The sequence below is a fragment of the Pelmatolapia mariae genome, linkage group LG16_19 (genome assembly GCF_036321145.2).
Source record: "Pelmatolapia mariae isolate MD_Pm_ZW linkage group LG16_19, Pm_UMD_F_2, whole genome shotgun sequence".
Classification (NCBI taxonomy): domain Eukaryota; kingdom Metazoa; phylum Chordata; class Actinopteri; order Cichliformes; family Cichlidae; genus Pelmatolapia; species Pelmatolapia mariae.
The window spans coordinates 35,132,811-35,159,441 of record NC_086241.1 but is presented as its reverse complement, the minus strand read 5'-3'; the positions used below and the strand labels follow the sequence as shown (position 1 = coordinate 35,159,441).

At 40.1% G+C, this 26,631-nt stretch overlaps 1 protein-coding gene across 1 annotated transcript in view; it reads left to right on the top strand.

Moving 5' to 3' along the window:
- Positions 1-5,261: 5,261 nt before the first annotated feature.
- Positions 5,262-26,631, top strand: part of fer1l6 (fer-1 like family member 6) — a 56,470-nt gene continuing 35,100 nt past the window's right edge. The window contains exons 1-11 of the mRNA XM_063497649.1: positions 5,262-5,337; positions 14,895-15,006; positions 16,087-16,141; positions 20,260-20,391; positions 20,521-20,583; positions 20,693-20,771; positions 23,277-23,433; positions 25,577-25,763; positions 26,050-26,151; positions 26,300-26,390; positions 26,484-26,601. Of these exons, the coding sequence (XP_063353719.1) occupies positions 5,262-5,337; positions 14,895-15,006; positions 16,087-16,141; positions 20,260-20,391; positions 20,521-20,583; positions 20,693-20,771; positions 23,277-23,433; positions 25,577-25,763; positions 26,050-26,151; positions 26,300-26,390; positions 26,484-26,601 (1,172 nt within the window). The remainder of the gene's footprint in view (positions 5,338-14,894; positions 15,007-16,086; positions 16,142-20,259; positions 20,392-20,520; positions 20,584-20,692; positions 20,772-23,276; positions 23,434-25,576; positions 25,764-26,049; positions 26,152-26,299; positions 26,391-26,483; positions 26,602-26,631) is intronic.

The following is a 26,631-nucleotide window of genomic DNA, read 5'->3' as shown; positions in this document are numbered from 1 at the left end:
AACATCACTGTGATAAAACTGCTATGAGGCTTAGATAAATGCAAGGGCATGAAAACATAAAGTGCTTCGTCCAATAAGTTTGAACTGGCAGAAGTTTGGCACTTTCAGGACTCTTCATGTCAGCCAACAATGTTATAGATTGTCACTGTAATAATGCAAGTGGACCTGAAGAAAGTACAACAGAAATGAATGCATGTCAGCGGTACCACACAGCTGTCCATCTGAGTCGATGACAAGGTCTATTAGGACAGTAAAATTCTGTCCTAATAGACACCAAGAAGTCTCTACCAGTAAGAGCTGAAACACTACATATGGTGACGCCTTTTGTTTTTCAAAGCTCAGTTATAAAAGTCTGCTCACATTCATTTCAAAAGTCTTTAGTCATATCATAGCCAAAAGAAGTTAGAATGAAAACTCTATTTCTGTCCATTATCATGTTTTTCAGACATTTATAACCACTGTGATGGAAATTTCTTTTGCCTTAGTGTATTGATCATGTGTTTTGACAATAGTATACATATAGATGTATTAGGTTAGATATAAAAGATAGCATCATATATGTGTTTTACATTTTGTTCTGTTAAATTTCCCAATTCTTTCATCTTTGGGCTGAAGGAAGAACAACACTCGGTGTATAAATGCTCAATCAACAATCTCTTTATTCCATATTCCATACAACACTTTGAGCATTAAAAAACGTCTAGATGGGAGATGTGGACAGGAGGGTGTCCACCAGATCTAAAAGTGTCTGACCGTTTCTCACATTCTTATAGCTTCAGCCCCCTCCAAAGCCATAAAACCTAAACATCCACATTCTTTCTCTCTCAGTGAGCCTACGTTATGACCTTGGCTTCCTGTGCAGTATGTTCTGTTCTTTCTAATCAGACAAATAAGGCCATGACTCTCTGAAAATAGTATTTCTTATAAATCAGCAGTATAATGCATCATAAAACAGTATAAGTCATTCACAATAAATCAGCACTCCAATGTAATACAAATCAGTCTAATAAATCTAATAGTTATCACCTTCTTCTAAGTCAGGAGTATAATGCAAACTAAAACTACATAATGATTTCCCAATCTTTAATCCAAGGCATAATGTGGCCTATAGCTATATAATGATTCAACAATTCTTTGATTAGAAGTATAGGGTGGTATAAAATAGTATAATAATCTCACAGTTCCACACACAGTTATGTATTGTAAGTTAGATGTAGACTGGCACACCCAGGCACCATTAGATAGTAGAGATGTTAGGCAGATAGTGAGACCCCTCTCTAACCCTCAGGGAGGAGGGGGCCTCTGAAGCTAAATCTACATGTGACTCTTAAGAGAAAAACAAGGTTGTAGCTCGCTCTTATTGAAGTTGAGGCGCTGAGCAGGGAAAGTTGGGGAATGTTCTTTGTTTCTCACTTTGTATATAAGGAGCGACTCCAAGAGCTACTGTGCAGAGTGCAAGCTAGTCAGCAGCAACTCCATGTTTGGACCCAACAAGGTGACTGGAATTTGGCTAGCTTTGCTGGTGCTTTAACAATTGTGAGAAACGAAAAGCCATTCACAGATGGGGAGTATGCCAAAACATTCGTGCTTGATGTTGCCAATGAACTTTAGAAATACAGTCTTATCCCTCCAACAAGCAGTTTGCGTTCGAAAACAAACTCTTCGTCGCCAACATTAAAACAGGTCATTTACTACACTTTGAAAAACTGGGAGAGTTTAAAGAGGCATGCACAGCAAATGACCCTGCTCAACATCTTGATCGTCAGCAGCTAGCAGGCTTCACATTTAATCTCCTGCAGTCATTCAAAGCGTGCTTTGGAGAATTTTGTGAGCGCACTCGTCTTTTTAAGTTCATCACCCATCCACACGAGTGTGCAGTGGACAGCAAAGACCTGAGTTACATCCCCGGTGTCTCCGTCAGAGATTTTGAGCTACAAGCTGCTGACCTGAAGGCCTCAGACATGTGGGTGAATAAGTTCAAGTCACTTAATGAAGATTTGGAAAGACTTGCACGACAGCAAGCAGAGTTGGCGAGCAAACACAAGTGGGGAGAAATGAAAAAACTTCAACCCGCGGCCCAGCTGACTGTGAAAACTTGGAACGCGCTTCCCGTCACAAACCACACACTGCAGCATGTGAGTATTGCTGTACTGACAATGTTTGGCTCTACATATGCATGTGAGCAGTCGTTCTCACATCTAAAGAACATTAAGACCAACCTACGATCGCGTTTAACGGATGGAAGTCTCAACGCCTGCATGAAGCTTAACCTCACCACGTAGCAACCAGACTACAAAGCCATCAGCAAAACCATGCAGCGCCAGAAGTCGCATTAATGGTAAGATGTACTTTATTCATCTTTGGGTAGCAACAGGATAACAACAATATTAAAAAGAATTCACAGACTTAGTGTACTTTAAAAATGTTGGTCTTGCATAAAATACACTCATTTACTTGTATTTAGTTTTAAGCATATTGTATGGCTCTCACGGACATTTTAAAAAATGTGGCGTTCATGGCTCTCTCAGCCAAAAGGGTTCCCGACCCCTGCTCTATCAGATCATTACATGGAGAAACCTTTTGAATACACGTGCGCTCACACACACAGGGTGTACGCACGGGTGTACACATACACACTGTATCTTCCTTGGCTGCTGCCTCAAAGCATACCGTGCTTGTCGGTCTTTAGTGCTGCTCAGTAACATTCAATATTTATTATTTACTTTTACTTATATTTATCTAGGTTGCTGCTGTGGTCTTCCTACTGTGTTGTTCTCTTTTTTGCTTGTTTTCTTTTTCTTTTTTTTCCCAGCAGCTGATCCAGCTGATTTTTTGTTGTCTTTTCTCACTGTCCCTCTTCCCCTCTGTTTTTCTTTCCCCTGTCCTATTTCCTGGTCATGTCTGTTCCGTTTGTAATAACTTAAAAGTTAAAAATAAATAATTACATAAAATAAAATTAATTAATAAATTAATTCATTAATAATAATAATAATAATAATAATAATAAAGATCAATCACATGGACCATGCAAAGCCATAATGATCCATTGGCCTTCAGACTGATTGCTACAGTGCCGAACGGGACAGGCAAAAAGAAAAAAAAAAAAAATTAAAATTAGCACATCTGTTGGCTGAGCAGATGTACTAAGCTTAATAAATGTTTTTGCTAATGCTTCATCTTCATGAGAAACTGACCTCACAGGGCATTGTTCCTTCAGTGGTGCTGGTTTCAGTCATTATGCAAATGCACTGTTTATAAGGTTGGAAACCTGCAGTCAGCTGAGACGGAAGAAGTCACCTGGATGAGTGAAAACGCCACGTCCAGAGGAACAGAATCAAATTTTGGGGATTTCTTTTCCTGGATGATTAAGCATGCATCAAGACAACACTTCATCTTGAGTTTTAATTTTTAATTCATTTTTAATATGTCCCTGTTGATATAAATATGTCACATAATACTCAAGTTAGCTATGTCCCATAGTGCTAAGGCTTTTAATTACGATTTTATTCTTATGTAATTATATTTATTATACTTTTTGAGATATTTGTGGTAATGCATAGAATGCATTACAGTAGATCAAAATGAGTTTAAATGAAATGGGCAAAATAATGATAATGGGAAATTTTCTAACTATATGTAATAATAGAAAAACATACTTTTATTTAGTGCATTTAAATGGGTAAAATTTTTCACATATAAGCACAGATCATATCAAAATGAGCAGACATTTGTTTCCCTAAAATCTGATGTTCTATTTAATAAAAGGTCACAGTCTAGAACATACATAACAACTACAAGGATTTCTTTGGCACCCAATATAAACGCACACATGCAAAATGTAAATAAAATGTGCTGAATTAGCATTTAGTTTAGTCCGAAATGCTCCAGCTGATATGTAAAAACATAACATGACACTGAGCATCTGTCATCATCTGGATGATTGCACTGACAGGGTGTGAGTTCCTCTGTTTACCATGGGTGGGTTTGTTAACTCTCCAAATATCATACATCCTGGTCACATGATTACAAGGTTCAGGATAAGCACACACATACAGTACTAGATAAACAGCTTTGCTTATGTATTAATTTATTAGCCTCAAATTAGAGACAGTAACTTATTTTCAAGTGACTAGCAGATTAGATTATTTGACATCCAATGACAGATAAATAGAAAAAACAAATATTAGCACTGCTGTCAATAATACTACTACTGCACCTTTACTAGCAGTAAACTAGCATTAGTTTTGCTACAGCTTCAGGTACTTGTAGCACAATGTACAAGCTACATCTGCTAGCATTACTATTTAATGTAAAAACACAAATATTAGACCAAAGAAATTGGTAGGAGGATGCTTACAAACTTTCATACAGGCCATCAAGGAAAACAGGAATTATCCTGTTTTCCTTGATGGCCTGCCTGAAGGGTTGGTGCGTGCATGAACCAAATGCTCCCTCAGTTTTACAACTGAATTTTTTGAACAAACATTTCAACCACCAATCACATAATCAGGCTGCTATTCAATGCGTTGCTTCAACAGCTCTGACTCTGAGTCACCGAAAGCATATAACATGCAGTCTTGCGTGTCCAACTGACAAAAGTGAAGAGTGCGGTCTTGTGACTAACACTGGATCCCAAACAAAGGTAGGAAACTTCTCACTGCTGCGATGTTTAGCTTATTTGTCTTATTTGAAATTATGAAGCTTATGTCTCTCCTGAACCATAGTAGATGCGCATGAGAGCTAAAGCTCTGCCTCACATTCTAGTTTTGGACTAGGTCTATGGTTAAACCTCTGTTTCTATGATTATATATTTACTATATGCAAAGGAGTTAAACAGGCAACGATTTTTGCCTTGAAACTTTGAGTTTAAACACCTTTTTCTTCAGTGAAGCCACATTAAGCAAACACATCAAAGAGCAGTTTAATAGAAATGAATGATAGTTTACATATTTCAGCTTCTCATGCTGCAGGAAAGACATCGAGCCTATGCTCATCAGTGGCTAAAAACAGATCTTAAAACTGAGTTATTTTACTCAATAAATTAACAATAACATACAATTATATGTTGCCAGTGATCTGTTGGATGTTAAAAGGTTAAAAAAGGGGATCAGACACAAAGATGTATCTGGCTTTTCCTTTGTCTATGCTCTAATGTTTATTAGCTGACCTGCATTTCAACATAAAGATAAAGCTGATAATGGTCAAAATAGGTCCTGACTACATGAAAGGTTTACTCTCCTGTGAGCAGAAAGCCCAAAAAAATGTTTGGCCTGAAAGTGAAGAAGAAGAAGAAGAAAGACAATGAAGTACTGGTTCTGGCAAACAAGGGAGCCACAGGTAAGGCCTGCAACACACACACGCACGCACACACACACACACCTGCCTCCAACACGCACATGATACAAACACACAACATCCTTAAAAATATGATGTCGTGCTGTAGATGACCTTACACTAACATATATAAAGCATATAAACATCTTAGTGATATTAATGCAAAGTACATCATGTTTCATAAAACTGATAAACACTTAAAAACTGTTGAAAGAAGAACTTTTCGTGCTCATTATACTTTTTACTTGAAATCAGGAATCCAGAGCCAGCTTGGTCCTAATGGGCTCCCTCACTCTTGAACAGTGTTGGTCAAGTTACTTATGTAGTAATTAGTTACTAATTACTTATTACTTCTCAAAGGAAGTAATCCTGCTACTTTACTGATTACTTATTTTCAAAAGTAATTAGTTACTTTATTAATGAGTTACTTTTTAAAAACATGATACACATCCTGAATATGTTATAAAGCAACTTTTCAGCACAATTCTATTTTTATCAAGGTTTGCTGCGTGGCAGGCAGAGGTTGGACCCAAACGCAGGACTCTGAGGAAGCAGCTTTTATTCACTGGCAAAAGCAAACTGAGAAACACAGCACACGAGCATTAGAAAAAAAAATAAAACTCAAACTAGGAAAAATGACCTAAACAGTGAGGATATGACATGACATGACAAAACATGATGAGTGAGGAACACACAGCTATGATTGTGGTTTTTCTCTGTATCTATTATTGTAGGATCTACTGTACAATATAAAGTGCCTTGAGGCGACTGTTGTTGTGATTTGGCGCTGTATAAATAAAATAAAATTGAATTGAATTGAATTAATGAAGGACGCCACAAGAAACAGGGGAAGACTGAGGACTTAAGTACACCGGCAGGATAACGAGACGATAGCGAACAGATAGAAACACCGCTGGGACTAACTGGACATAACAGGACAAGGGGGAGCAAAACTGAACACACTTACATAGGACATGTTAAAACATGACGTATGCACAGAGACACAACTGCTTGGATATGAAACACAGAACACAGGAAAGACGGTGACTGAAACTAAAAGCTAGAACAACGAATATAACATCAAGAGAACTAAAACCACGAATAATAGTAATCAAGAAATATAAATTAAACACAAAACACAGGGTCACAGACACAGTGCCGTGACAATTTTTCTGCATAATCCATCATATAAAATGTAATCAAATGAAAAAGTCTCTTTTTTAAAATTGTTTAATTACTTTTAATCTTTTGACTTTATGCACATTGCATTAAGCAAAATTAAATTATATACAACTGTCTTTGACTAGAAGAAATGTGTTTAACATTTAAACCTATTTTCTGCATATTCCAGCATATAAAATAAAATCATGTTTTGTGTTTACACTCTTTCAAATAGATGCAAGTAAAACAGCAAAAATAAATAAAATCAGACATTCAGCAGCTCTTACGTCTATTGTCACCTGTTTAGCAGGAGTGGGGCGGGTGGAGGTTTGCCCACAGCGGTCATGTCAGTGGGGGGATCCGGGGGTTTCTCTGTGAATGTCACATTCCCGTGGCAGCGTGCTCGCTGCTCGCTCAGATTTGAAGTTTAATTTTTCTCTGTAGAAAGAAGTTTTCTTTCCACACAGAGTGAACAGTGGACGCTAATGTTTTTGTCACTTATTACAGAATCAAACTCAAAGTAATGTGATTACTTCCAAGCTTTAAACGCTGCATGGTCGTACTCTCTCCATCACTCCATATTATCCATTGTTGAGCTGCACACGTCTGTTGCTGCCACAGACGCACGCTCGTACGTCATCATCATGAGACACTCTCACAAACAAAATCACGACAGTTTAGTTAGCTGGTGATTTCCAGCTTTAACATATGGACATTTTCTTTGATAATGACTGTCACTGACTTTAAGATTTCAACGTGGTACGTGCCACTTCTGTCTTGTAGATATGTTCAAGAGGTACTCTCTTTTCCATATACTCCAAAACTGCTCAGTGAGATACTGGACTCTGCACCACCTTTTCCTTGCATATGAGTCATCTTTCACAAACTTTCCTGGTGGAGGCCGTGGAACCTTTAATTTCATCAATATGAGGTGATTAGGAGTTAGAGGTTCAGGAGATTTAGGATCATTGATTCCATCGACGCACAGTGGTCGGCCATTAATGATGAACATCGCCTCATAGAATAGAGTTCTTAGAGAGCTGTCATCCAGCCTGCCTTGGCATTAAGCAATGGTGGCATTGAGAACATTGCGGATGGTTTGAATCTGTCGTTCCCACACACCTCCTGCGTGGCTAGCAGATGGGGCATTGAAGACGAACTCACTGTTTATTGGCAAGGAATGCTTCTAAGGCATCTGTGTCACATTGTTTAAGAGACTCTCTTAGCTCATTTTTGGCTCCAATGACATTTGTACCCTGGTCACTGTACAACTTGCAAACAGCTCCTCTTAAGCTGATGAAACATCTCAGAGCGTTGACGAAAGAGTCTGTAGAAAGACCTTCGAGCATCTCAATGTGGACTGCACGTGAGGAAAGACATGTAAAGAGGAGTCCGTATCTTTTATGTGTAATGGACTCCGGAACAGTCCACAATACATGAACGGATCTGAGATTTCAACTGGTTTCTTTGGAAGTTCAGACATGCGTTGTTTTTCTGGTGAATGTCTTAGTTTCCGAACGCATTTGCTTACTAGTTTTGCAACTTCCTTGCTCCCACGAATCACCCAAAATCCGTTCGATCTGATTTCATGAGAGTTTGGCTTCTACTTTGATGACAAATCTGTGCATGAAAATTAGCAATAATCAGCTTTGTAATGTGATGGTCTTTCGGGAGGATGATGGGGTGTTTAAGTCCCTGACAGAGTGTTGACTTCTTCAGTCTTCCTCCAACACGGAGAAGTCCTTGATCTAGTACTGGATCTACTCTAAAGAGGGGACTTGAACTTGAACTTGAAGAAAGGTTATCTCCCACCTTCAACATTTCCATCTCTCGAGAAAATGCCTGCTGCTGAAGGAGCTTTATTATTGTGTCAGCAGCTGTTTTACGTTCATCTACTGTTACAAAGTTGCCATACTGAGCTTTGCTGGATTTTAATCTTTTTATCCTTGCGACCACTTTAAGGAGCGTTGACCAGCTTGAAAACCTTGACAAACGGCTGAGGATATTGTCTTGTTCCCTTGTTTGAGTTGCGAGAGCTTTGACTGCTTTGACTTCTGGATCCCCTACTAACAACACAGCTGAGGGGCTGGGTGCATATGAAATGTCATGTTCCCACAGAAACTTTGGACCGGACAACCAACAAGATGACATGATCTCTGATGCACTGAGCCCTAATTAACTGCATATGATTAGCAACAAAGACATGGAACCGTCGTGCTTCATTGTTAATATACGCTAAGACTACTTGGGAGTCAGTCCAAAAGAACTCTTCACCAATGTGCATCTGAAGCTCTGCTTTTAGCATGCTGCTCATTCTGGCTGATGTGACTGCGGCTGAGAGTTCTAATCGTTGGATACTTGTGACCTTGGTAGGTGCGACTCTTGCCTTAGCCATAACAAGACTACAGTGGACCTTGTCATTGCTGAGGTACCTAATATATGAGCATGCACCATATCCTAAATCACTAGCATCACAAAAATTGTGCAGTTCCATCTTTACAATGTCTGTTAGTTCTGGTGGGTGGTAACATCTAGGTACCGCAACAGATTTTAGTCTTTCCAATCCATCTTTCCAGTCCTCCCACCGTGAACATAAGTTGTCAGGAAGGGGGTCATCCCATTCAATGCCTGGGCGACACAGTTCCTGTAGGATACTTTTGCCTCTTAAGATGAAGGGAGCTACGAACCCTAGTGGGCCGTACAGGGATGAGATGACTGACAGTATCCTCCGGTGAGTAGGAGGCTGGTCCTTAGTGTTTATATTGAAACTGAAAGTGTCATTTTTGATTGACCACTGGATGCCAAGCACATGGCCTTCATCTGTTGTATCAGGTTTGAGATCGAGCGGTTCTGTGGTGTCTGCTCTGTCTGTGGGTTCCAGCTGGGAAAGCGCATCATTGTGCAGATGTAGACCGCCAAGTCTACAAAGCGCTTGCGTTTCGGTGATGAGTTCTTGTGCCTCTTTAACTGATGGGACACTAATTAGACCATTGTCTACATAAAAGTTCTGTTCAACAAACTCTGAGGCCTTAGGATAGTCTGCTCTGTCCTGTTGTGCTAAGTATTTCAGGCCGAAATTAGCACATCTAGGGGATGAACTGGCACTGAATAGATGTACAGCCATTCTGTATTCTCTGGGTTCTGTGTCTAATTGTCCATCCTGCCACCACAGAAATCTCAGATAGTTGCACATGTCTGGACAAACAGCGAACTGGTGGAACATTCTCTCGATATCACCGATTATGGCTACATGTTCCTTTCTGAAATGACAGAGTACCCCCACCAATGAGTTGATCATATCTGGACCTGTGAGAAGAGTGTCGTTTAATGAGACACCGTGAAATTTTGCTGAACAGTGAAAGACGACTCTTAGCTTGGCTGTTTTTTTTCAGGTGATACACCCCATGGTGTGGGATGTACCATGCAATCTCACCATCGGTCAAAGGAGGGGCTAATTCTGCATCACCACTGCTGATAATATCTCTCATAAAGGAACAGTAATGTTCATGATACTGTTTATCAGCCTTTAGCCTTTTCTTTAGGTGTTCCAGTCGGACTGTTGCTAGCTTCTTATTGTTGGGAAGAGCTGGTGGATCATTGCCCTTGAAGGGAAGCGGCATCTCATAGTGCCCATCTGGTCTTTGTTTTATTGCATCACTGAGGATTTGTATAAGGCGAACATCATCCTGAGATACATACTTATCCTCATAGTGTCTCTCATTAAAGTCTGTCTCTAGGACTTTGAGTACGTCTGTGGCTGATGGAATGGGCATTTCTTTGATGTGATCCTGTGCACGTAACTCTGGTTACCTTCTCTGTCTAGGTGGGGATTACCAAAACCAATAATACTCCATCCTAGTATGGTTCTTTGTGCAAAAGGTTTGTTTATTTTGCCCGTGACGATCTCTAGGGGGGCTAGTGCTGATGGACAGTCATAACCAATCAATAGACCTACTTCACAGTTCTGCACTGGCTGTAACTTGTTAGCTAAGCCTGCAAGGTGTGGCCACTGTAGTGCAGTTTCCTTGCTAGGGATATGAGACTTGTCAACTGGGATAAAGCCATGAGAGTAGGCTTGATCTATTCGGACATCAGTCTCAGAGTCAAACCCACGCACCTGTAAGTTGTTGGCAAGTTTACTAGCAACAACTGTGTCAACAGAAGTCATGGTGCTAAGTTTTAACTGCACTGGTAGGGCGTCTACATTTAGTTCTGAAGCCAAATCCTCTAAAATAAATGATGAGTCACTCTGGGTGTCAAGCAGGGCATATGTAAGTATTATTGGTACTATGCTGGATGTGGAGGATGTTTTCCTTGTTAGTACATGAGTCATGACATTATGCACTTCCTTGTTTGCACCTTCAGCTGGGGATTTAGAATTCTCAGTGTTCCTTTCTTTATGTTCATTCACTCTGTCTGTGTGTAGACAGGTGGGGTGACGCTGACCACAATTACTACAGGAGTGACGTCCTCTGAATTCTTTGGTTACATGACCCCTTCTCAAACATCCAAAGCAGAGATGATTTGCCTGGATGAAAAATTTCTTGTCATCACTAGTTTTCACTGCGAAAGCAGGACACTTAGCTATGCCGTGTGATTCTTCTTTGCAAAACAAACATGGGTGTTTCGGTCTAGAAGTGGATACTGGGGTTGATGGAGACTTTGGTTGGATGGTGGTTCTGAGTGCCTTAGCTCTTTTAACGTGCCGCTCTTCTGATGTCTTTTCACTCATTAGGAATGGTGAGGCAACAGGATTACAAACTACTTTAGCTTCGTTTTGTATGAACGTAAAGCAAGCGAAGTTGGGGTAGTCTTGGCTTTTGTCTAGCTCCTCCACTACAATGCGGCTCCATCTCTGTACTATCCACTCGGGCAGTTTTCTTAGAAGCTTGTGATTTTCCTCACAATCATTAAGGATATCTAGGCCTTTGACATGAGGGATAGTCTCTGCACAGCTTTGGAGAAAATCTGCAAACTCCCTCAGTGCCATGGGATCATTGACAGCTATTTTAGGCCATTTTGTGAGTTTAGCCCTAAAGGCTCTTTGGATAACTAATGGGCTGCCATACCTTTCCTCTAGAACGCTCCAAATGCCTGCGTATGCCTCCTCACTGTTGCAGAAGAAATATCCCTCTACTGCCTTTTGTGCTTCACCTGCAAGATAGCTCTTTAGATACAACATTTTCTCACACACAGGTAAAGGTTTGTCACCAATTAGTGCCATAAAGGATACTTTCCAATCCACAAACTTTAGATGGTCGCCACTAAAGATGGTGGGCTCAGGTACAGGAAGCCTGTTTAAGGTAAGAGAGCTGGCAAGGGCTTGAACTAAGCTAAGTTCATCTCGTTCTGGAGTAGTATTGTGAGCTCTAAATGTCAGTGCTCGTGGATTTAAGGAGAGCTGTGGTGTGCTGTTGGGGAGATTTGTGAAATTTTCTAAGTTGTAGCAGGACGCTAGATCATGGCTTTCAATGTCATTTTGAGCGCTAAGGGCTCTTACTCGTGTAGCTGCTACTTTCACTTCACTGTCTGCCTTTAACTGTTGAAGTGTAGTCTTCTATTCCTCCAACTCTTGGTTTCCTGTGCCATTATTTCTTGTGTGCCCTTTGCTTGTTCCACTTTGGCTGCAAGTTCAGCTTCTGCTTCCACCTGACAACTGCTAGTGGAATCTGCCTTTGAGTGCGCAGCTGACCCATGTGGGAATGCCGTTTCAGTTTTCGTATCACCAAACACAGAACCATAGACCCTTTTGTTTAACATTAGTCGTACTCTTTCCTTTTCAAGGCAATCGTTAAAGAGCTGATCGATATTTTCGTTTAGCAATAACTTCACAAATGTTGGTTGTAAGCACTGCACAAGCATCCATTCGTTTATCTATGTCTGGCGTCATGGATTGGCTGTGGCAAATGGGTTCATAATGCTGTTATACTACAGCGTGCTTGTCTCTTATCGCATGACTGTCATTATTTAGCTCTTCAGGTGAGCAGAAAGTTTTTAGCTTTGTTCTGATTTCTTTAGCTGCCTTCTTCCAAGCGTCATAAGCTTTGTTGAATGCCGTCTCATTTTTCTTTGCCTCATATTCCTGCATTTCTTTACCCCTTTCAGTTAAATGCCTTTCACGATTGCTGGATCTCACTCCTTGTTGCTCTGAGTCGTCAGCTTCTTCAGCAGGGTTCAACATTTTGTTACTGTAATGTGTATGTTGCTCTATGTGATAACGTCTGGACTTAAATTTAAGTAAGTGTTATTTTAACTTTTGGAAACAATGCTCACATCAGACGTTAACACCATGTAAATAAACAGATTAGCACCCACATATTTGACAAAATGTAACTGTAAATACTGCTGATATACCTGCACCTTTGCAAAGTGACCATCAGAGTTAAAAGTAGAGGAAGGCAACGAAGCAATGATGATCTTGACTGGTGTAAAAGTCTCTCACAGCTGACACACGGACCTCGCTTGACAGGCTGCACTCATCTGGCATGGGGGTAGCAACTAGCCTTCACTCAGCGACCGAGTTTTCACTGTAGCAGTCCCCCGGACCAAGGAAGAAATAGAGAGAGCCTCGACGGGTGCAGTGATTTCTACTTCAAGATTCATTCAGAATCTAACAGTGCTGAGGTGGCCAATGCACTGTGAAAACCAAACAGAAATACAAAATACATCTTTTAGACGCTTATTACTAATATAAACTCAAAGTAGAAAATACAACAAAATATCAACTAAGCATTCAAATACAACTTAAAACATGTACCTCGCTCTGCATTCCAAGGGCTGCAATTTGTTAATGTCGTGAGAGTCCGGTATCATGCTGCTTCCCGCTTCATTGAGAGCTGCCTACCGGCACATGTGCGCCACAAAATCCAGTCTGAGCTGGAAGTGCAGCTTGCCGCTAACTAAGCGACAGAGCCCTCTACTGGACACTAGCTGTAGCTGTACAGGCTTATATCAATAAACGAAAAACAGACCTTTACACATATTCCATTTAAGGCCATAACCTGCTGATATTTTTTATAAACTGTTTGATTAACGCACATCTGAACATCACATTGTTAAGAAGACACAAATGTAAGGTCGACTTCTCAGCGCTATTCTCTTTTTCTAAGTCCTTGTCAGTTCTCCTACCCATTTTTTCTTAAGGTCAATGGAAAGAGGTTAGAAATAGGAGACAGGAGGGACTTTGGCTTTATTTTTATACAGTAGGTGGAAGTGCAGCTACGTCATCCACCTTTTATACCGTCATTGGTGCTGACATGGTAAACACACACACACGCAGAGAGAGAGTGAGCTCAATAATTAAAAACGTGTGCAGCAGCTTTTGGTCTTTTATAAATAAAACAGACGCACAAACTCCTTTTAGGTTTCAAATTAACAATCAAATAAAATCCATCTCAAAATATAACATGTTTCTTGTCTATTTCAGTACCATGACAGACAGCTTTAAACTCAATAAGTAGGGAGTTGAATTACTATAACAAATCTAGTGTTATGATTTTTAATTATGAGGTTTTTTTCTCCTAAATTCCTTTTTAAAAAGTAGTTGTCATATTCATGTTTCAGTTTTAGAATTAACTGTGTGTTACAAGTGGTTTGAGGAGGATTTCATTATCATCTGCTGTTCACAGTATATGCAATATCTCAGCTATAAATAAAACACATACTTCATATTGTTATTATCACACAGTTCAAAAGCCAACATTACGGTGACTGATGTACAACTGTATAATAGCACTACAATAACCACTGTCTGATGTTTACTCTCTTTTACTTGGAAATACTTGTACTACTGTGACTTTTATGTACGTATCTTTCATATCATCTTGCGTGCGTTAAAGATGGGTGATGGCTGCCTTCTTAATCCAGCATTAAAAAGAATAGAAAAGAAATATACTCACTTCACCTTTAGGAAAATCTAAATTTTCAAAGAATCCTGATCCAAGCTGATCCAAAAATAATAGACTGAGTTCAAAATTTAAATTACTTTAAAATTAATTTAAAATTTACACAAAAAATTACATTTTAAATTTTTCACTTACATTTTGAACAGATGCAAAACTCGAAAACCTGAGAACTTTCATCTCTAAACGTTTAAGATCCACAAATGAATTACAAAAATAAGAAGGAATTGAAAATACCACGAGCAGCTTTAGGGTTATTTTTCAAAAAGACTAAATTAATTGAATAATAGGCAGCAGAACTGAATCAAATGAAAGCATTACAATAAACTAATAAGGACATGTGGCCAGAGAGAAAGGAAAAGGGATGGGGGCACTCATGCATATACATGCACATGGTTTCGCATTTTTCATGCACAATTCCACCAAACTATTACTACTTGGCCTTTAAGATCTTTTCAGTCAGGAAAGAATCCTGAAATTGTTTGTTTATGCTTATAGACAGTGAGGTGGAGGCCCCTCCTGAAGCTTCTCTCCTACTGGAGGGAGAAAACACTGACGATAAACCAAAAAAATCTGCAGCAAGAACCAGAACAATCCCGAACACCAACAGGTATGAGTTTTCATGCTTACAGTACCACTCAGATTATCTCTGTCCAGACAGGTGTTTCCACAGTAACACTTCTAGGAAAACATATAATGCGTCAGTGGTGACTGGTGGTAACAACATTTTGGGGTTGGAACTGGGTCAGTAAAAGAAGATGTTATGAACCTGACAGTGGGGGAAATAATCATTTCCTCTCCCACTGAATTTATAAGCTAGCTCTCTGAGAAAGAAATGAACAGTCTCTAATTTCATGGTAGTTTAATTTTATAACATAAAAGTTATAAATTGTTGGTATGCACAGTGGTATAGTGTTTCTTGTAGTTGGTCACCAGGTTTGCATCCATCCCAGGAGGGATTTTAGCCAACTCCTCTCTCTACAGATACTCTCTAAATCCTGTAGACTTCTTGAAAGCTGCTCTGCAACTCGAAGCTTCAGCTCCGCCACAAACCTTCGTGTGGTGGGTGGGAGGTATTGTCCAGCATTGTTCTTATCCTGGACAACATTGCCCTCTGCAGCGCTGCTGTTAGAGAATCCAGCTCCACCCCCAAAGGGTTACTGTCCTTAAGGATAATTTTTTTTGAGTATCTTAGTGACCCTCAACGTGCTGCCCAGCTTGCAACAGCACAGAGGATAGCAGTGGAGTCTTTCAGACTCCATTTCAAGACTGATCAAAGACGTCCTACCAATAGTTAATCTTAAATATGATCAGCCTGTCTATGATATCAGCTACGTACCACGGGCCTTCAAGCTGGCGGTAGTTAAACCATTACTTAAAAACCCGTCGCTTGACTCAGCCCTCTTAGCTAATTATAGTCTTACTTTACATTTATCTAATGTTTTTCTGGAGTTTTGGTTGATGTCCTTCTCCATCAAAATGAAAATACTATAAAAATTGGAAATTTTACATTTTTTGGAAGTAAGCCAACTTAAAAATTCAGCAGGTGATCAAATAATTATTTCCTTAACTGTAATATTTAATTGTAGAAACAATAGCCAATTAGAGAAGTAACCGTAGCCCTAAATACACCTGAACTGTGTTTCTCTACTAGCAATAACCTCATTTGTCTCTGACTCTCTTTCCATAGGTCCAAACTGAATACTCGCATTCAGGACAGTGAAGCGAAACCCCAGAGCTTCCAGGTAATTGCATGCACAATTCGCTGGTAGTCTACTAGATGTGTTTCTTTTAATGTACTGAGAAATGTGAGTGCTGGTATTTCATATTGTCAGTTGTATGTAAACTAGAGATGGACCGATCCGATATTATGTATCGTTTTGGTCCGATACTGACCTAAATTACTGGATCGGAGAGAAATAAAAAATGTAATCCGATCCATTAAATATCACAAAAGCATCTCACAAAACTAGCGACATGGCGTAACTCAGCTCATAACCTTAGCACGTTGGAGCAGTATGCGTCTCGTGATAGAGCGGCTGTGGCGTGCGAGACCTGTCGGCGGTCTGGTTGAGCATTTGGAGCCTCGCGACCAAATGCCAACCAGCATTTCATCTCGGAGAAAACTATCCCAGAGAAGTAAAGCAAGTGTGTAAGTTCATCTCTGAATGTTCATAAAGCATTTCCACGTTAAGCTTAACCTCCTAAGACCTGAACTCTTCCATGGTATGCATTTTAAATTTCTCTTTGATATTTGGGCTGCTTGGCACCTGATGAAAGTTAAAACAAAGAATTACCAGATTTTTTTTTTTTTTTACCTAATTTTTGTTTCTGAGAAAAATGAGAGCCACATATAAGGATATTTGTTTAAAATTTCAATAGAACAGTGACAGTATAATGTCCTCGTAAGTGGATATCAGGCCTTGTAGAGCAAAATGTAGCATTTTGGTGTAGACAACCCAAAATGTGATGTCCACATATGTGGACGACAGTAGTGATGTGCGGATCGATACTGAAATATCGATTCCTCCGATACCAGCCATTTATGTTCTAGAATCGATTCTCATATTAAAATATCGATATGTTAGTAATTTAGGTTAAATTTGTAGTTTATCATTAACAGGAACACAGTGGAAAGAAACTATACCATTCGGATTGTTTACATTGGAAGGACCTATTGCCTCTTCCGCCTTTCATAGTCATGTGTGAAATACGGCTGTATAAATGTGTCGCAGCCTCGGGCGTGCGCACTCACAACAATGGCTGAGCATAAACGGAGTCATGTGTGGACGTATTTTACCTCCACAAACAGCCGAAACGTGGTTTGCGATACATGTGGCAAGAAAGTGAGGTGTTCTGGCAACACCGCTAACCTCGTCAAACACCTCAGAGTAAATCATATCACAGAATATGACGAGCGTATGTTGAGGCGAACTGAAGAGGAGGAGAGGGACAGGTGCTGCTGGGGGGAGACAGACGTCTCTCACAGAGTCCTTTAGTGCTGCAGGCAGGCAACATGTTCAAATAGCGCACAACTTCAGTTTATTTCTATATGATAATTCTGCATTATTAAGCAATAAGAACAAGTAATCTGATGTCCTGTAATCAGTAGCGGTTTTAGATACGGGCGACACGGGCGGTTGCCCGGGGCGGCATCGTGGTGGGGGGCGGCATCACGGGCATCGGCAAAAAAAAAAAAATAGCTCGTACTCATGCTGCCCCGACATCATGCCAGCGCATATTGGGAATGGCATAGGCACCGATCGGTTTTCTATCGCCCATTTGCTGGGAGTAAGGGCGCCCTCCATTTGCGAGGTGCGCCTGCTGCTTTCGGCACAGGGGGGCAGGGCGGCGGGGGATTCACTGTCTGGCTGGAGCAGCATCTAATAACCAACTCGCAAAATAAAACAAAATAAAAACAAACCACCAAACACGAAAACACCAGACATTATGATACAGACTTATAATTTGCACCGATGTTTTTTCAAAATTCTATACGCTAAAAGTGAGCGCGAGAGCCCTCGGTGCGCCTGCGCGCTGCTGAAGTCAAAGTAAACTTTATTGTCATCTCCGCTACATACAGTCCAGTATATAGAGACGAGACCACGAGGCTCCAGTTACAACAGTGCAAGTAAACAAACAATAAATATTTAAGAGTAAGAAAATAAATATACACTTTAGGACCAGGGGTAAAGGGATCAATAACAATTTAACATTTATATTTTATATTTTGTTGATTTAAAGTCTCACACACAACCCGTTTTTAAAGTTTAAAAAAAAGAGAAAAGAAGAGGAGGAGTGTAGCGACTTCCACAGTCGCTAGAGGCCGGGGATGGAGCCTGCCTATTTGCCTGACGCGCTGTCAACTTTACGCAATAATGCGAGAGGTGGAATTGCTTGCTTGTTTATTAAAGTGCTTGAAAAGTTTACAGAGCAATGTGATCGGCTCGCGATTCAAACTCTTAAAACATCACAGGCTCTAATGCAACAAGGAGAAACTCGTTGTGCTGCGGTCAACAAAAACTACGGCTACCCAGCCCTCCTCTCTGTCAAAATCAAACCAGTGAAAGACAGACTGACAACGCCCTCTTAATGTCACCGCTAGCACCCACGTGACTCCCGTTACACATCACCATAGCAACCAAACAAATGAAAACCCAGTGATCATTAAAATTCAATACCTTTAATTATGGCTCCTACAAGGAGAAACGAGCAAAAGATACAGGTAAGCAGCTGTGTGATTGGATAATGGCAGGTCATGTATCCTAAAACATTAAGAATCAGAATACTTTCTTAATCCCTAAGGGAATTATGTGGGTTACAGTTCCTCCAAGAAGAAATGGTAAAAATAGTAACAGTAACAGACTAAACTCCAAACAATACATTATGTTACAGATTTTAATATTAATTAGTCAGTGTCAATTGTTGATTTGTCCTGTTCTCATTGTATGACGAATTATGATGTCTGTTTAGTAGCCGTTTGCATACAATGCATACTCGCTCTCTCTTCATATGTGTGTGTGTGTGTGTGTGGGGGGGGGGGGGGGGGGGGGGGGGGGCGGGGCGCCAGAGGGAGTGTTCGCCCAGGGCGCCAAACAGGCTAGGACCGCCACTGCCTGTAATCATTAATTTGAGATACAATAAAAGATACAATAAATAAAATACGTTTTTGTACAAAGTATCATATTGGATCAGAATTTTGCTTGGTATCGGATCGGAAAGGAAATCAGTGGTATCGCACATCACTAGACGACAGGTCCTAGGAGGTTAACAACCGATACATGGAGCAACTGCCTCTCTCTCCCCCTCCTTCTCCTGCTGCTACTTCAATCATGAAACTGATCAATGATCAGCTGATCGGCTTTTCTGTCCCGAGTCCGTCTCTCTTGTTTGTTTATCGCCCACTTTGCACCAGAAAGAGGAAACCAGCGGCTGAACAACAGCAGCACGTTTAAGCTTGATAAGCTGTTGTTAGAATTTATTTAATATTACTTTCTACACCAGGATCCTTTTCTACGCAGCTGACAGCTGGTAACTGTGCAGGGGTGGGTCTAGCATGGTTTAGCCAGGGGGCCAGGTAGGGCATTAACAGGGAAAGGGGGGCACAAAGACATACTTTTCTTTCTAATTGTCATGTCTAGCTTTTAATAAATAATTATCTGAATCTTACACCCAAAGTTTTCGTCTGATGTAAAATGTATAGAAATCTTAATAGTAACTATTAAGTCAAATTTATAACCTAGAAAGCTACAGTACTTTTTCCTTTGCAATTCTATTGAAGAAAGATGTTGAATCTATTTAATTATTGTAGAAAAATTACTGACTTCTGTGCATTTTTTTTTACACGCGCTTTAAATTAAAGTCGATTACGTCAATTAAGTATTATGAGGGTGGGGGGTGGTTCCCTATTTTTTTTTTTTTTTTTGCTGGGAGTTGGCAACCCTGTTAGTTAGGTTGTTTAATATTTCTGCTAAGTACTCTTTAAAATACCAGAATAGGAAGGATGGTGCAGGTTTAAGTTTATTAGATTGATCAGTGTTGCTGAACTATGAAATATTTTGGGTGCAGTGTATTTTTTGCATACAGGTTTAACAGAATAGATTTAGTGGGGGGGGGGTTTAAACTTGAGTATGAATTTATACAAAATGCAGCAAGATATTTAAAAAACAGTTTTATTGATTATGAAATACCCTATATCGGATTTATATTGGTATCGGCAGATATCCAAATTTATGATTTCGGTATCGGTATCGGACATAGAAAAGTGGTATCGTGCCATCTCTAATGTAAACTGGACAACTGTCTTAACCCTGATGGGAACAAATGCTCTAATAACACGTGCTATTGTTTATCTGGCTCATAGATTGCCATTAATATCACAGAGGCCAGACAGCTTGTGGGGGAAAACATTGACCCGAGCATAGTGATAGAGATTGGTGATGAGAAGAAACAGACATCAGTCAAGGAAGGAACCAATGCTCCTTTTTACAATGAGGTAAAAAATAAAAAGAAACAAAAAGAACTGGACCAGAAACGTCCCATTTGAACCACCTATGCTTCAGTATAATAGTTTACTGTGCCTTAACACAATCTGTCACCCTGTCCTGTCATTTCTTTCCATCAGTATTTCGTGTTTGACTTTTTTGCCCACAAAGATGTCTTCTTCGACAAAGTGATCAAGCTGACGGTGGGTAAAGACTGCAGCGATACGTTTCTGGCATCCCTAAATGATTGGTTCAAAAATCCAATGTTTACCTTTTAAGTGATTTTAGTTTCTGCCTTCATTCTCTCTCCAGGTTTTACACACTAAAATGCTGAGGAGTTTCTGTGTTGGATCCTTTAAGTTAGATGTGTGGACAGTCTACAAACAGCCAGGTATCCTAAATTTTTAATATGCAATATGTTGCCAAACGTATATACACACCAATCCAAATAACTGAATTCAGTTATCAGCATGGAGACTACAAACATTAGAAAACAACGGGTTGTTCTAAGTAACAACCCGTTGTTAGTAAATTCCAGTGTGAGACGTGATTATCAATATTACTTCATTCATTTTATTTGAAAAGTAATCATGTACAATATTAACACAAATGTTGCCGTTCAGTGCATTGTACCAGAGTTAGCTTAAGTTAATTTGCATCAGTATAGTCCCTTGGCAGGTCAGGTGATAGGATGCTACCGGTGCTACAAGTCCAGTCATGAAATTTCCTTGATACTAAATATTCCACAATTAACTGTTTGCTGTTATTTATCATAACAAAGTGGAAGCAATTGGGAATTTGCTTCCACTTTGCAACTTAGCCATGAAGTGGTAGGCTGCATAAAATCACAGAGCAGAGTCAGTGGATGCTGAGGCACATAGTGCACAGACGTCACCAACCTTCTGCATATTCAGTGGCTACAGACTTCCTACTAGAGTTGTCTGACTGCATTGTGGCAAGTTTAAAGTTTGGTATAGTGTGTGGGGTTGGTTTTCAGAAGTTGGGCTCAGCCCCTTAGTTGCACTGAAAGAAACTCTAAAAGCTTCAGCATACCGAGACACTTTGGATAATTTCATGCTCCCACATTTGTAGGAACAGTTTGCAGATGGCAGCAAAGGTCCAAGAACCATAAAGACATGGATGAATATGTTTGACTGGCCTGCACAGGGTCCTGACCTCAACCCCATAGAACAGCGGTCCCCAACCCCCGGGCCTCGGACCGGTACCGGTCCGTGAGTCGTTTGGTACCGGGCCGCGAGAGTTGAGGCTCAGGTGTGAAATGTATGGTTTTCAGGGTTTTTATCGGTTTTCAGCGTTATTTTGTTATTGTTTTTATCGTTAACTCGGTTTTCCTGGGTCTTTTCACGTGTGTTATGAATAAATCTTCTTTTTTCGGTACCGGTACTAGTTTTATTTTGTTGTATTTATCCGCGACACCTTAAAGGCCGGTCCGTGAAAATATTGTCGGGCATAAACCGGTCCGTGGCGCAAAAAAGGTTGGGGACCGCTGCCATAGAACACGTCTGGAATGAGTTAGACTGGAGAAAGTGAGCCAGGCCTTCTCTTCCAACATCGGTGCCTGATTCACAAATTTGTTGTTGGAAAACTAGTCAAAAATTCCCAGAATCCAAATCAGAATACTTGGTTACAGTTGCTCAAGACAATAAAAAGAGTAACAGAATGAACTAAATAAGTATTACAACATTGCAAAATATAAGAAATAGCTCTACTATATACAAGTAGCTCAATTATAAATATCCAGAATATTACAGAGATATATATGATTGGTATTTTACTATAAAGTGTAAAACTTCATGAAAACACATCATGGAGTGGGTGCGAGGTACTCTCCAGCACCTGGACAACATCCGCCTCTCCGACACCGCCTTAAGGGAGTCCAGCTCCATGCCCACAACATTACTGGCCTTGTGGATCAGTTTATTGAGTCTGTTAGCATCTGTAACCCTCAACACTCCTAAACCCTGTGGAAAGCTTTCCTACAAGAGTTGAAGCTACTGTAGCTGGAAAGGTTGAGCAACATCCTATTAAACCCTGTGGATTAAGGATGAAGTGTCACTCTGACCTCACAAATGCGCTTCTGGAAGAATGGTCAAAAAATTCACACAAACACATTTCTTCTGGAAAGCCTTCCCAGAAGAGCTGAAGCTGTTATAGCTGTAAATGCTGGGCCAACACCACATTAAACCCTGTGGTTTTAGAATGGGATGTCTCTCACTTTTGGGTGGATGTAGCTCACGAGGTAGCGCAGATGATCGACTTATGGGAAGGTTGGTGTTTCATTCACTGGCTGCTCAGGTCTTCATGCCAAATATCCTTGGGGAAGATACTAACACCAAGTTGCTCAGTGTGTGCGAATGTTAGATAGAAAGCACTTTAGCATAGAAAAAAGTGCTTGTATGAATGGGTGAAAGACACATGTTGTGTAAAGCGCTTGGAGTGCTCCGAGAGAGCAGGAAAGTGCCATATAAGAATGAGGCCATTTACCATAACCATTTACTCAAGTTCATAGGTGTGTGAAGACAGACGAGGGAATAATTTTGGCAACGTAGCGTCTGTAACTTAACTTTTCTAGTGGAGAGTTTTAGCAGTTTGGTCAAGATAAAGGCAAAGCAGCCTTTGAAAACTGTTTGCTTTTCCATTTTGACGAACTCTGACCTGTTTGACTGTAAGCTTTTCCTGTCACAAAAAACAAAAAACAAACTAACAACAAGACTCAGTGCCAAATTCTAATGAAATGATCTTCTACAGAAATGTGTTTGTGCCAACTTGGCACAGATTAATATATTTCTCAGATAATTTATTTAATTTATTTAATTTAATCTATTTAATTTACCTGTTCATAAATCACACTAGTGTCTCTTCCTTACGCCTGTAGGTCACCAGTTCATCAATAAGTGGGCAATGCTAACCGAATGTGGTGACATTAGCACTGGGGTCAAAGGTTATGTCAAGTGTGACATCAGCCTTTCATCGAAGGGAGATACCATGCAGCCAGGACAAAAAGCGAGTGATGCTGAGGAGCAGATAGACAAGTATGAATCTACCCATCTTTTTAATGTCATTCATAATTTAACTGACCAGATGTTTTTGTGGATTTCTGAGAAAGAAACATAAATTGTCTGTTTGTTTGTTTGTTTTCAGTCTAGGATCCAGTTTTCAAGATATCATTTTCAATATGTCCGTGAAGGTTCTCAGTCATCCAGGTCATGGTAGTCTAAGGAGCTTGGAAAGAAAAGCGTCAGTACTTCTTTAATAATAATGCACATAATTATTTTAGATTTCCATATCACTCCCACTGGGCTTAAATCTGGGACTCTTCACCATTTGACCCTAGAACTGAAGAAGCTTCTCGGACGAGAGGTGAAACGTCTTCAAGCAACTTAAAGAAGTCCAGACGCTTTTCTTTCCAAGCTCCTTAGAATATCATTTTCAAATTTTGTGTGATGGTAGATACCAATACCAGCTCGAGCTGATTTAATTTTTGTGAAAATCAGGTTAATGTCAAGGCCACCAAAGATTTTACATTACCCACAATTTTTATGGATCATCTTCAAACATCAAAACAATATACTGTGTTTTGCGGGACATGAGTACCGTTGGTTGGCAAAGCATTTGATCTTCACCTTTATTATAAATGCTAAAAGTCAAAGTGGACCTATATTGAATAATATATCACATGACAGGGCATGGAGAAAGCTGTAAAACACACTTTTTTCAGTACAATGCCCTACAATGTTACAAAATTCCATGAATATATCTTAAAATCTAAAGTTTGTACTGCTTATAGAAGCTAAAGATTTCATTCATGTTGCTCCGATCATATGAGTAAAAAATACACTGTTTCATTTTCATTTTAGAATGTGATGCTTCAAAGTCAGAGGTGAAAGGTCAGACGAATTAGGAAAATGTTTCTCTTGAATCATTCCCAAACATTAGAGCAATATATTTATCATTAAGGGACACATTTTTTCAATACAACATTATTTGACTTCATAATGACAATTAATTAATATATTACTCTAAATGTCCACGTTAACAATGTTGACATCACATGATCTATGAAAATAATGCACATCATTATTGGAGATTTCCATATCACTAATACTTACATCAGCATAAAACATCAAGGTTTTAGTATAGTTGTTGTAGAGTATAGCACTTCTTATCCTCCCATACTTTCCCGTATTGAGACACATTTTTTAATGTGATTTATGTAAATAAATCAGTCAAGGAGATGCTGTGAGCACCACTGTGCTTACGTGAAAAATAAACTTGACTGTTGTCCACATCACAATGAAAAGAAATATTGTTCTTCTGGAAAATAGTGCCAAGTGGCACCTGGTACAAAGACAAAAGGTGGTCCAAGAATGGAAACTTATGGTACTCCCCAAGGGAGGGAAGCCGAGGTCCAGCTAAAACTATCAGTGCTGACACAGAAACTTATCAGAGAGGAAGGACCTAAACCATTGGAGAGCTGAGACAGTGATGCCCACCCACCACTCATGATCCACAGTGTCAAAGGCATCAGTAACATACAGCCACCAGAATCAGTTGCTTATAAGAAGATCAATCAAAACCTTTAACAGTGCAGACTCAGTGCTGTGGTGAGTATTAAATATCGCTTTGTATTAGTTCTGCTGGATTATGCAACGCGATATCCGGAGGCAGTGCCGCTGTGCAGCATTTCTGCAAAGAGTGTGGCCCAGATGCTGTTTCAGGTCATATCCCGAGTCGTTATCCCGAAAGAGGTACTAGTTGACCAGGACACATTGTTCATTGTCACACTAAAAGAGCTGTACAAATTATTGGGCGTTAAATATGTTCGGACCAGCGTCTGCCACCCTCAGGCTGACAGGTTGGGGGAGCGGCTGAATAAGACTATAAAATCCATAATTAGTAAGTTCTTTCATGAGGATGAACACAGTTGGGATCGCTGGTTAGACCCTCTGTTGTTTGCAGTGCAGGAGGTGCCCCGGGCGTCCACAGGATTTTCTCCTCTTGAAATGAGCATCTTTGAGCCAGTCCAAGGGTTGCTGGAATCAGTATTGTGAGATATCAGTATATCCAAAAGCTTAAGTTATTATGAGACTTGCCTTTGTGCTGCTCATCCCTCCACTTGTTGCTCATAATTCGTAGCAAATTTGATATAAGTGTATGGTTTATTGTCATCCTCAGGAACCTGTTGATTCCAGAGGGGTATCCTTCTGAACGACCGTGGGCTCGTTTCTGTGTGAAGGTGTATCGAGCTGAAGGCCTTCCCCGCAACAACTCCAGCATCATGGCTAATGTCACCAAGGCCTTCATAGGAGAAAACACAGCACTCATAGACCCATATGTTGTGGTCAGCTTCTTCAAACAAGTGGTTGGTTAAATGTCATTTATTAGCAGATAAGACTGATCATTTATATTTAGAAATTAAACATAAAAGCTACTTTTCACTGCCTCCTTGTTCCGAGGGTCACTGGGGCTGGTATCTCTGCAGGTGATTTGGGAGGCTTTTACACTAGAGTGTAAAATTACACATTTATACAGTGTTTTACTATTTACATCTTAAGCACTTTGCACCAGGAGCCCCCTCGCAGTGAAGTGACAGTGCTCACCACTGTGCAAATCTAAACCATGTTCTAATCATTTACCCGTCCCTTCAGGGTCGCACATCAACACAAAAGTCGACAGCAGATCCGGTGTGGAATGAGCAGATTGTCTTCACTGAAATGTTTCCTCCTCTGTGTCAGAGACTGAAGATCCAGGTATGAATGTAACGCAGAAACGCTCACTTCATGTTTGTATGTAGTTTCACTGTAATTTACACTTAGAAAGAGTCATAGTTTAAGTCCATAATCACTGACCTCATATCAAACTAATGTTTCAAGAATTCTGGCTTCTCTTTCCTCGTAGGTTTGGGATGAGGGAAGCATGAATGACGTTGCCATTGGAACCCATTACTTTGACCTGAGATGCATCTCCAATGAACAGGATGGTGACAGAGGTAGGAAACAAAGTCCATGACACAAGAATTACTGAGGAACTGTTAGTTGATCTATGGTGACTTTTATTTCTCTTGTTTTTATTATTTCTCTAGGGTTTTTACCAACATTTGGCCCTGCTTGGATCAACCTGTATGGTTCTGCTCGAAATTTTTCTTTGGGTGATGACACAGGGGAGCTTAATGAGGGCATTGGAGAAGGTGTGTCGTACAGGTAATATTAAAAGTTGTTCATTCTGAGAAA